Raw genomic sequence first — 12,738 nt, 5'->3', positions numbered from 1 at the left:
GAGAGAGAGAGAGAGAGAGAGAGAGAGAGAGAGAGAGAGAGCCTGAAGCAGAGACTTAAAGATTTCACACAGATCTATGCAAAAGAGGTCAGATGTGAGCCGAGAGTTCAAAGCAACCTCATGGAAGAGTCGAGGGTAGGAATATTTATACTAATGCTAATAGACAGCTTTGATGCTTTACTGCCTGTTTCAACTTTTCTGACTGTTTGAACCAAACTGACCGAAGTGTCAGGATTCGTGTCAGATGAGAGAGTGGCCTAAACAGATTTGAAACCCATGACATGCTATCTCCAAATTTACCTAAAGGGGGCGCCAAAGATAGTTTAAAACGCCTGGGAGGCTTCAAACCCATGGCACAACACTAGATTAGCAGGGAAGGAAAAAAAAAAGAGATGTGGAAAGAGAAACAATTTTCATAATGGAGCAGTGCGCTCTGACTGGAAAACACAATCATGTGCAAACTGTGGCCACAGCATGAGGGCAAAGTTAAAGAGCCTCTTTAGAGGGACCTAATAGGCCCTGACTACAGATGAGGAGAAACTCTGGTTCGTCCGGGGCTCAAGTTTTTGTTCCGGGCCATTACCGTCATTGCGAAACGGTGATTTAACCGAATGCTCTCAGGTCCCTCCCTTGCTCTCCTTGATGAGTCATATGCGTACTTTGGAGACAAAGCACCTTCTGCAACAGAATGCCCCCTAATCTCAAGACGCATGAAGACAGCTGCTCATATTCTAATTTGTCAGTGAGTCAATCATTTCCTCCGCCTCATAGGTAAACAATCAGTAACAAATACATTTATACAGGAAACAAGTCAGTTTGCCCCCATTTCTGCCTTAAAAGGATAACGTCGGTATTTCAATCAATCAATAACTTTATTGTCGTTATGTTAGCAAAAACGGTGGATTGTATTAAAAGACTACATGTTTACAATAAATATAAATAAGGCACGAATGAATGATTCTCACCTTATGTCCTCATATTGATGTGATAACTTACAAGTAGGGACAACAGTTTCTGAAGTTGGTCCTGTATTGAGGTAGAGTGCCGCAGACGGAAGCTGCCCTCAGGCTGCACCGTAATTAAATTGAGGCAACACTCACCGTCAATTTACGTCCTTTAATAAGGGAAGACAACGGTTGAAACGCGAGTGCCACCATGGTGCCACCCCTACTTGACGTTTGACAACAACTGGGTAGATCCCCTCTTGTGCGTTAGATGTTGTGTGCGCCAGAGTGTATGGATGAAGAGCTAAAGGAAGAGGGTTTGCAACAGGCAGAGGAGGGTGAACCAGCTGCTACAGGGCCGGGAAGCTCGGGAGACTGGTGATGTTCCCGTGGGTGCTGTGACCCAATGAGGCCCACGGTGGAACAATGCTGTAAAGAGTGGGACCATCTATCCAGATAATCAGATTTCACAACAAGACCTCCTTGACACAATAACAAACACAACAAGGGACAGGTGAGGAAAAACATTTTATTTCTCTGTAGGATCCTTTCCATTGTGTTGTCAGATAATAACAGTCTGAGCCTGTCTGTGACAAAGTAAGCACTTTTAGTGGACGACATGCTTTGCGGCTTGCAGTGTTCTATTAAAGACTGTCCCCCCTTAGAATAGTGTTTACCAAATGACAGCGCCTCCCTCGGTGGTTGGGGATACGGGTTTGTTCAGGTGTAAGTAAGGGAAGCACGTATCGACAGGGAAACAGTTATCCCTCAACACTTGTCCATTTGCAAAAAGTGTTTCGTACAAAAACATAGACAAATAGGGTCCAGTTTGAAAAATACCGAATACATGACATGTGTGCTGATTAATCTGCCTAATGCCATTGCAGTTGACTTCACAATGGACTGACGCCTGCAACATTATTGTCTCTTCAAACAGTAAACATCTGGTTTATTGTTGTCATCTTTATCATTGTGCCACACTGATCATTTTCGGTCCCGTGGAACTGAATTAGAAATAAATTGGTTATTTGCGTCGGGAAATTAATGTTGGTTATCAATCACATTTAGGGCGAATTGATTTCAATTAATTGTACTACGCATCCCGTCTTCCTCCCCACCCCTTGCAGGCCCATCAGAGCCAATTTCATCTGAAAGCCCAGCCCCTCTTTCTCCTCCGCACACCCCTCCACCTGCTCCGGCTCTCTGCAATTGGTCGGAAAGACGCACACAGGCCCGCCCTATTGGCAGCTTTTAAATATATTTACAATGCAAAGTAACCAAGAAAAACCGGCCGAGCCGTCACATCCAGGCATTCCGAGGGAGAGAAAGTGTGTGTGTGTGTGTGTGTGTGAGAGAGAGAGAGAGAGAGAGAGAGAGAGAGAGAGAGAGAGAGCATTACTATGTAAAGACCTGCCACTACACGCACAGAGCGCTTGACAAAACACGCACACACTCGTTCACGCAGTCTGCACGCGCGCGCACTCACACACTCACTCACACACACAGAGAGACGCTGAAGGCGCTGTCGGAGAGTGAACCTGCGGGTTCATGTCACTCTGATTTCTCCAAGGAAGAGGAATACCGAGGAAGAGATCAGAGGGGAATATCAGCGACAACGATGGCTTTCGCGACCGTGTGGAACTACTGCGTCCCCCTCACCATCATCACCGTCGCCTGCCTGGTGCGCACCGGTAAGACTCGGAACGAGAGAGGGAGTGAATGAGTGTGATGCGAATGAGAAGAGTGGTAAGCCGCCTCGATGTGTTGTGGCTTTTCCGCGCAAGTTTGCCTAAGTCCTCTGAAAAGAAGCTTGCAAATGCATCGAGTTTATTCTGACTTGTCAGGCGGGGAGAAGGGAAGGAGGCGCTCCCCGCAGGACAAAAAAAACACGTGCAGTTATTCCAGTTTACAATCGTCCTGCGGACTACTGTTGGTAATCACCACAGTGTGATTTGAATCAAAGCCCATTGCGCAAGTCTAGGGTACGTGCGTATTTCTATTCGAGTATGAGTCATTGTGATGACCACTTATGGAAACCGTTAGGCTGAAAAGTCCCCAAAAGACCTCAGAATGAAAACAAAAGTGAAAGGGTGCAGGAAAGCGGACACTTTTTTGCCCACACAGAAATATTTTTTGAAATCATCCCATGCGCTGTTGACCCGTGTGCGTCAAGGCATTTATGATTATTTTGTTGTCCCCTGGTCAGACCGTTGGGAGTTATTGTGTGGGAGCTGGGACCGGATCCCCTGGAGATATATACGTGCAAACTCCGATTGAATATTCTGACAGGAACATGATGAGAGCTCATAACAAATGCCCGCAGTGGACCTGACGTGTGGCACACACCAGACCCAGCGGTTTATATTCTGCAGTAGTGTGAGGGACTGAAAGGACCTTTGAGACCTCACCTTATCAGATACAATAACATCGAACAATCAATTGCAAAGCCTTGTAATGGCACCTGCGGTGCCTTTCGTTGTGTTTACGCTCCCCACTGGAACCTCTCAGTCCGGGATAGTCCTGCATTGCTCCCTTATGGGCACAATAGATTTCATGGTCACTACCCTCTAACAAGTACATCTGCTGCAAAAATAGGGATTTGGATTTGGCTCAATCATGACTCTGAGCAACTTTAGCCTCATGGTATTTTGTGCCATCTGCTTGGGTATTGTAAAAATAACAGTCTCACAACGGACCTTATTACAGTCCACCAAAAGCGTCAGTAACCCTGACGGAGCAGGAATGGCAACGAGGAAGAGCACACTGTGTTGTCTCATTGATGTGTGTCCTGCGCTCGTTGTGCTCTATGGGGCTTTTGTTTACGTTGTCCCGGGGCAGTGAAAGGGTTAAGAGCTAGGTCGGATTGTCAGTCAGACCTGTGCTGTGCCGTTGTGATGATGTCTCTTTTTACACAGGCAGCGCTCCATAGCTCCATAGCTCCATAGCCATTTCTCTGTCTGCAACCAACCTCGCCATGGCCTGCGTATAGCTTTTTCCCCCCCTCTTTTGTACGTTTGTGTGGATCCATTTGTATGTCTGCTCCTGTAGCAGTGGAGGGTTGATTTCATGCATAATCGTGTAGGCGTTCTTATGTCAGTCTAACTGGAGTACTGTGTGAGAGCTTTGCGTGTGTGTGTGTGTCTGGTCATCCATTTATGAACATTCATGTGTCCTGCATGTAAATGTGCTGTGTGTGCGTGTGTGTGTGTGTGTGTGTGTGTGTGTGTGTGTGTGTGTGTGTGTGTGTGTGTGTGTTCGCTGCTTACAGTGCCGGGTTTTGCCTGAGCTGCAGGCAACCTCTGCTGGGGGCAGCTCACTGATCACTGTCATTAATCTAGCCATTGACAGGGGCCCGGGAGAGACGGGGCAGTGGGGGTGGAGGGGGTTGTAACAGGCAGGCAGGCGGGTGGATGGAGGAAGGAGGGAGAGAAGGAAGTGTAGAGACGGTCTGTTTCTGAACACCCCGCACAGATGCACATGCACGTGTTAAAAAAAAACTGTATTTCCGATAACAAATCAGTACGTCTTGATAATCTCTCTTCCACAGAGGAAACTGACAAAACTAATCTTGTAGAAAGGGGGAGAAAAAGGTGGGAGGCGATGGGGGTTGTTATTATGCCAGGATAGAGATGGACAGATTGATTGGGCAGATAGACGGATGAGCGGACAGATAGATTGAGAGGGTGCTGTGAAGATGGCAAGGCTGGGAGACTTGGCCCTCCTTTAAAGAACGAAGGAGAGACAGAGGGATGGGAAGATGGATGGAGCGAGAAAGGCAGAAAAGGAAGAGCGGGGAGAAGAAAGGCAGAAAGACTTCACAGTGTGTCTGACGGGCAGGCCTGCGGGTCGCACGCACACACACAATCACTCGCACACAGAGTCAGTGCTGTGTGTTTGTGAGCTTGGTGCATGGCTTTGTGGGGGTGGCTGATCCACAGCAGCTGTGGGCCAAGCCAAAACCCCACGTACAGTAACAACTGCTGTTAACTCCACCTCTGCTGCTTGCCTACCCTTAATCGCTACCCCGCATTCCTCCATCACGTCCATTCTTCCTCCTCCCTATTCCTCTGCCATGCCTCCATTACCACCTGCCTTATCGTCGTGTGCATTAAATCACCTCCATTTGTTTATTCCAATGTGGGCAATGGGAGCCATCCGGTTTGAGCTTGTTCCTCATCAGGCTGTTTGGACCTTGGCCGGGGTTCTCTGGCGGTTGAAAAACGGCAGCAGCTGGACGTACTTGTGGGAGGAGATTTGAATACCAATTATAGCTGGTATATGTGCACACACACACACACGCACAGAGGCCATACATAAATCAATGTCGCTGTGAGTCACAGAAGAGAGGCCTGGTATGTAAACACTAACATCAAGGGAAATGCAGAAACAAAAAATAGGGACGCGCTTAAGCACACACATAGGTGTAGAAACACACATGTGCACATACACATATAGACGTTGCCTATACAGACAGCTTACGTAGTGCATTCGAGTTTCCTTTGAACTTTACAATAGGATTGCCAATGCCAGGGTTTGCCCGAGCGGTTGCAGTTTTAGATGCTTGTCAGACGCAGTTTGCGTCGTGTCAGAGGTAAGGTTGCCTATTTACTTTCTTCCACATTGCACAGTGCTCGCTGTTTCAGCGCCTTTCTTTGTTCTCTAATGCACTGAGAAAGTCGTCAGAGTGAGCCAAGGTTTATCCTTTGATCCGAACCTCGGAGGATAATTCACCCCCCAAAATAAAATAAACTTGTCGACAGTTTAATTAAAAAGAGCGAGACCGCCCTTCCTTGCTCTCTGCCCTGCCATCTGCCGGTTCACGGTGTAAATTTGAGCTCGGCGCACAATCAGATTTCAGTCTTCCATTCCTGATTCCCTGTCTTTTGTAGGTCTAAATAATTGGACAAGCTGAAGTTGGCAGACGGTGCTGGCATGCCCGTCTACACAAGAGAAGCTGAAATTAGCCTTTTTTTTTTTTTTTTTTTTTTTAATACGCTGTCTACTGCTGTCGTGCACGGCCCTGTTTGATCAACCGATGCAGCCTTAAAGGGTCCTGACAGGGTGGCCCACTATCTCAGCTGAGCAACTGCTCACACATAAGCTCCATAAACAATTTGGACTGTGTCGCTCTTTGGGAAAGTCATGACTGAGAGAGTTACGGAGCTTAGTGTGGGCTGTTTTTATTCTCCCCTGGGCTTTTATGGGTCAATTACTCAGAAGCAGAAGAAGTTCCTAGGCTCACCGTTTAGTGCAGGTGATGTATTTTACAGTAATTATCTCCTAATCCGCCTCCTAGTCCTCCTAGTCCTCCTAGTCCAGCAGTTTTGAGCTGCTGTTGTTTCATGCAATGATTGCATCTCAATAACTCCCTCCAGCATTATAGACTAGGTCCAGAGAGCATTTTTATTTTTACATCCACTGCGATAGAAATAAAGGGAAAGAAGACACTTAATTTTGTTTCCACTGCAAGGACACATCCTGTTTACTGGTTTCTGTCCGTGTTTTGTCCTCACGAGGGGTTCATACAAACAGAATGCACGAGGCACAATGATTGAAAGGGGCACACAAACACACCAATTGGTAATTGAAGCCTTATATCTCATTTGACCATTTGTTTAATTGTCCATTAGTGAAACTTTCTGTCAATCTAATCAGCCCAGCGCTAATGTAGAAACACTCTTTATAGCTGCCACCTCATCTCCTTCCCATTACTATTCCCCAGACAGTGCCGCTTGTGATTATCATAATGGTGATCTATGTCGTCCTTATGTGTCGCTCTCTGAGAGCAACTGGCGTTTCACCAACTTTGTCGCTGAAGTTTTTGAATGCTGTGTTGGATTCCAAGGACGTCTCCTCCATTTGCTGGCATCAGAAGCCTGCCAATCAATCCAGCGCTTTTTCAAAACTCCCATCTGATCTGATTGGCTCGGTATAAAAGCGAAACCCCCCCCTCCTTGGGTGCAGCTTTCCATGCTGTGACCTGATGTCCCCTGAGGCAGCAGCTTTTCTCCAGCTGCTGACCCCTCTCGCTGTATATTTGTCTTTGCCACGGGAGTGTGAAATCAGTAAACAGCGACTCCCTCCGCACTGCTTCTTGGCACCAAATACAAAAGGCAGTTGCTATGTATTCTTTCTACTGGGTGTACAAGGTGCTTTAAGTTGGTCATAGTTGAATGCTGTCGGGGGAACAGAGATGGAGGGAGAAAGAGGCGATCCTGAGTCTGAAAAACCATGAAAACACTTAACGCCATGGGGCCAGCATTCCTCGCTATTGGTGACACAGCCTCCATAACTAAGAGTAAATGTTTATACCTCCTGCTTGGCCTTAGGCTTGTTTAACACCCTCCCCTGTTGCAGTGACACCTGCCTCTGAAGCTCCCGCAGGGCCACGAGCTAACTTGGCCAGACAACAGCCTCCAGTAGCGCCGGTAACCAAGGTGATCATCCTCACTCAGGCTCTGCGGCGGATTGGACGAGAGAGGCTGATTGAGCTGAAAAGGGCAAGTGCCTAAAATTGAAGAGCTGGAGACTGCTGGTGTGGAGGTTTATACACATCCCATATGGAAGACTTGATGTTGAGACAAGAGCAGGGGGAAGGCTGGTAATGAGGTGCTCGTCCAGGGGTAAGGAGGATCAGTTAAGGACATAAACTCAGGTGAAACTGTCAAGGCCGGGCACGGAGGTTGCCAACAAGACCCCGTTTCCCTTTACCCTTGGGAGGTCTCTGTGTCCAGTGGAGGCTATAGCTGATGAAGAGTGACCAGGCTTAGCCGGGGCACCGAGGGACTGATGGGGTCAGAGAGGTAGAGTGAAACAGAGTGGGGGAGAGAGGGAGAGATGGCTGGCTGCACAGTGTATAAAAGAGCGTAGGATGGGAGCGAGGAGAAGGAAGGGAGCGCCACGGGCATGCGTCACAGACCAGTGAAGCAGGGAGGAGCACAGCAGAGAGCCATGCAGAAAGGAGTCCAACAAACAAGTGAATGATTGCAGGATTCCAGCTCTGAAATGGGAGGGTGTTACAAAAAGAAAGACAAGGGAGCGCCAGAGTGTGCGACTCCTGCTGTGCCAAATGACGGATTTAGAAGGACAAAAAAATGAGGAAGGGTGATATTAAGAATGTGGGACCAAAGCAGAAAAGTACAGGGTGCTGGTGTGAGGAGGAGGGGGAGGAGGAGGGGAGGAGGGGGAGGGGGGGACACAGAGAGATGGATAGTGATATACAAAGATAAAGACAGAGAGGGCAAGCACTGTGTAGGTGACCACACCAGAGAGACAAGGTGTTGTGATCGATGAGGTCATGGCATACACACACACCGACGCGCACACACACAAGCACACAACCAAATGAGTATTGAAATTGCTCCCCAGCAGCTCATGGCCAGTCCTCCCACTTTCAGAGAAGCTGCACAGTGCTTCGGCTCTGAGAATTAAACACCCACACACGCACGGGGCTATTCATCTGTCTGCCATTTAGAATCCTTCGTATCATCGGCATTAATAGGTTGGCTTTGATGCGATTGTCGGATGCTGAAAATTGCCAGTCAAAACAGTGCGCACTATCTACTGGGAAATCAGATGGAGATTTTCAGAAGGCGGACGCAAAAATGTTGAAGAGGTCTCGGATGAGGTTTCTATCTCAGAGAACTCTCAAAATGTCTCTCCCACGAGTGGCGAATTCATTTGATCTATGATCACGACCGACATAGATTAAGTGGCAACGTCATTTATAGAAACCTTAGTTAGGACAGTTTCTTTCCTCCATTATGATTCAAGTATTATCAGAACTCATTAGATCATACTAATAAGTGTTTTAAAGCATTTTTTAAATAACGTTTTAAGTTGGGAGAAAAAAGGGACGTGGTCTTAAAAAAGAAAAATGTATTTAGTAAGCTAAAGACCATCTCACAGATTATCTTCCCAAATGTCACAGAAAAGCACACATTCTGCCTCACTGTATGCACTTTAAAAACCAAATGCTATCACTCACAGAAAAGCCAGTGATAACAGTAGCTGCCAATAGATCAAACTCCGATTGGCCGACTCCATTCTGGACGCATGGCAAGTGATTGTTGACACAGCCACTGGAGAAAGAGAAAAAAAAAATAAAAACTACTGCAGCTTTCACAATACTTCCCAGACACAACCCTACGCTCTCTGCCGCTTGTCTCTATTTGACTATTCTTCATCTCTTTCTCAGGCCTGAGACAACATTAGGAGTGGTACGTTTTGAGCCACTTCATTAGCGAACCTTAAACAACCGCTAATTATAGGCAATTAATTAGCAGCACATGAAAACAATCCTTGAGAAATTGGCCGCTCTCAAAGATCCCAAAGCGCTTGTAGGAAGGAGAGAGATAGACAAAGAAAGGAAGAAAAAAGAAGTGAGGGGAAAGAGCCTGCGGTCATGCATTAATGTGCTGGGGCGAGATTTACCGCAATCATTTTGCCGGGCTCTTTTGAGATTCATAAGGTCATCAATTCATGCTCTTTCTTTCAGCTGGGCAAAACAAAAGTGAGGCTATGCAGCCTTCTGCACCGAAGCCGGGGCCAAATTAGATTACTGCTACGATTGTTTCTGCTGAGACTGTTACAGTTGGTGCTTGGCCACTTAAAACAGTGGCCAAGCACCAACGACCTTGAAGAAAGCTCCGGCCGAATCTCTACCAGGATTCATTTTCTCCTGTGCGTTTAAGTGCACGACGTGCTGATTCACCTTATGGCTGTTAACAGGTAAACCCCTCTACCCTCACCTCCCATAAAGTGCACCAGCAGACCGGGGCGGTGCTTTGACTCGTGTCCACAGACGCGTTCCTATCTCTGTGTCCATCTGTCGGCTGAATAATGTTATCATGGACTCCAGAAGTGCCGTGCCTCTCCTTCCTGGCCATTGCAGTGGAGCAGTGGAACAGCCGTAGAGTCTGTGATACCGAACGAGCTTGAAACAGGCCTTGGGCGTTTGGGCACAGTTGCGGAGAAACGGTGGTTCATAGCAACCGCCACCCGCTGGGGCCATACTGCTCAACTGAGCTGTGAAGCAGCTTGCAGAGGCCAGTGGGGTTCTGTGGTCGCTACCAAAGTCATTTTTCACTTATATGGACTCTGTAGCCACGGACAGCAAGTTTGGAGAGCCACAGTACACACAGCACGACACCGTCGCCTCTCGACTGCATGAGCCGTAACATACTTTATTGCAAGAGAAATTAATCAAAGGAAGTTGTGTGGGAATGTTCTTTCAATCCTGATGATTTCTTTCTCTTCCCAAGAGCCAAGATGGCGGCCACCTGTCCTAACATTTATCCGAGCAACTGTGTCCGCTGTATTAATCACGAGCTTCCAGTTTCCTCTATTTCTGATACAAAATGATACATAATTTCCCTTTTTTTTTTTTTTTTTTTTTTTTATGCGTTTTTCCTGCAAGGGTCTAAAATGTATCTACTTTCATTCAGTATCAAAAGCGTAAAACGACAGACGTCATGAGTGCAAGTGCAAGGCATCACTCCATGAATCCTAACATTAGTGTAAACTACATTGCATGGATCTGTGGTTACGTCAAGGCACTGTGAAGCACAGCTTGATGTATGCTTTGTAAGGCAGGAAATTGAGGCTGCCAACAAAGATGAAGGCTCAACAATCTGAGGGAAGATTGTAAGAGGAAGTGTGAGTCTGCAGAAATTCATTTATCAACGTCAGGATTCGGTCAACTGAGATAACAGAGGAGACGTTGCCCATATCTGTTAATGTGTCACTGTTGGTTAGATAAGGCTGCCAAATGTGGAGCAAAGCATAATTAGACATTTTGGACAACTTTCTTGGACAATTGAAAGTTTCCTCAACTCAGATAAAAGATTTTTATAAGATGGGGTAAGTATAGAAAGACGTATGTATTGAAAATTGTCTCGTATTTCAATCAGTAAATTATGGTCCAGGTGATTAAATAACAGATTATTCCGTCATCCGTGCAGTAAATCGGTGAAGTTGCATATCAGCAAAATGTGTCCTTAACTTCTTCAATGGCTTTTAGGTTCACAATCATAAACCTTAGATAAGTAGTATAGAGTAATTGTAATACCATCAACATTATCATATATTTATCATCACATAAATAAGTGATGCTTCAAAAGCAATTCACTCAAATCCAGGACCGCATTGGGAGAGAAAGCGTTTTGTGACAGCACAAACTATATGCAATTATTATAACTGATGCTTATTTACCGTGGCGATGAATTTGAATTGTGCTGTGGGGAAATAGATTTACGAGCTTATGGGAAAAATTTAAAACAAACATAAATCATAGGTTATTAAAAAGCAGGTTGATCCCAAATCATGACTTGTATATAAATCTCTGGCCGAGTTACAGAAGTGTGCGCGAATCTGCGGCAAAGCAGACAAGCAGGTTGGCAGTTTGGCACACACACACTCACACTCACACACACACACACACACACACACACATTTGCATATGCATGAATAGAAAGTTACACTGCACTCGGGAGACTGGAGAGACCTTTTGGTGTTTCCAAACTTATTTACTGCTGCTGTCTTGACGCTCTGTGCCTTTTTTAAATGCCATGTACCCTCTCTGGCATCCTTTTTATGAGCTAACCCTGGATAAACAGAGGGACATACCTGCTGATCTGTTTCACAAACATATTCACAAATGCACATAGATGGTGGTTTTAGAATGGTGGGTTTTTTTTTGCAGCATAAAAATGTATTCTTCCTCACTGGGCTGGTTCTCCTCTCCCTGCCTTTTTTTATACCTTTTTTTTTCCTTTCTTCCCTCTGTCTGTCCTTTTTTCCCCTCAACCCCTCCCTCCCTCCCTCCCTCCCTCTCTGTTCCCTCACTCCCAATCCTCCCGCAGCGTGAAGCATGTTCAAGCGACTCAGCGGTGACTTAGTGTCTTTTTGTTTGTTCTCCCCATGATCACCCAAAAAGCTTTTTTATCCCCCCTCCCACTTCTATCCCCCTCTCTGTGTGCCTGTCTTTTCTACGTTCAACCTTGTTGGCACTTAAATGCCAATGCCCGTGCACACCCTGCGCTTATGTGCTCCAGGTGCATGAGTCCTCTCCAACTGTTACTGAGAGTTTGCAAGGAGAGGGAAACTCAATGATATTTTGAAAGACAGATTTTGGTGAGGGGGGGGGGGGATATTCGCTGCCAGGATTGCTCGCTGATGGATCTTTTGGCTAACAGTCTCTCCTGCCTCCCTGCTGCTGGCGCCCCGCTCCTGCCTCCTCTTCCTCTACCTCTTATACTGTAGCCGTAGGTGATTGGGATGCCAGGGCCAGGTGTGGAGAGGTAGACAGTGAGAGGACGGGAAACTGAGAGAGGGAGGATTGACGGGGCCCAGGTGGCCAGCTTGAACGCCTGTGCTTCTGCTTTCCCCTTCTCATTTGCATATACAAAATGGTTTTTTTTTCCCTTCTGTCTGACTCTTTATTTTCCTCATGCTCTCATGCTATTTAGACACGGCGTATTGATTCATTTCGAATAATATTTCTGTTTCTTCCCAGCAACTTCTCCTGCCGCTGTTCTTGTTCCTCAGAATAAGTTTCACTTTCACTACCTTACTTTACTTTTAACTTTCTGTTTTATTTTCACAGACAATTGACCCCCCCTCCCCCCCTCTCTTTTCTTCTTTTTCCCGTACCTCCAGATTTACCTTCTTTCCCTCTTTCCCTTGCTCTGGGCTTGCTGATCTGTGCATTTTACTTGTACGCTGCACCGCAATATTCTGGAGGTGGAGGCTTATTTTCATTGTATGTGCACTTCAGAGACCGTGTCCCCCCCCC

At 46.5% G+C, this 12,738-nt stretch overlaps 1 protein-coding gene across 1 annotated transcript in view; it reads left to right on the top strand.

Moving 5' to 3' along the window:
- The first annotated feature begins 2,296 nt into the window (after window positions 1–2,296).
- cadm4 (cell adhesion molecule 4) overlaps window positions 2,297–12,738 on the top strand; it is a 143,377-nt gene continuing 132,935 nt past the window's right edge. The window contains exon 1 of the mRNA XM_031852529.1: window positions 2,297–2,635. Within this exon, the coding sequence (XP_031708389.1) occupies window positions 2,563–2,635 (73 nt within the window). The 5' untranslated portion in view covers window positions 2,297–2,562. The remainder of the gene's footprint in view (window positions 2,636–12,738) is intronic.

This window comes from Anarrhichthys ocellatus, unplaced genomic scaffold (assembly GCF_004355925.1).
Source record: "Anarrhichthys ocellatus isolate YVR2014 unplaced genomic scaffold, GSC_Weel_1.0 scaffold13, whole genome shotgun sequence".
Classification (NCBI taxonomy): domain Eukaryota; kingdom Metazoa; phylum Chordata; class Actinopteri; order Perciformes; family Anarhichadidae; genus Anarrhichthys; species Anarrhichthys ocellatus.
This window is presented reverse-complemented; position numbering and strand designations above follow the sequence as displayed.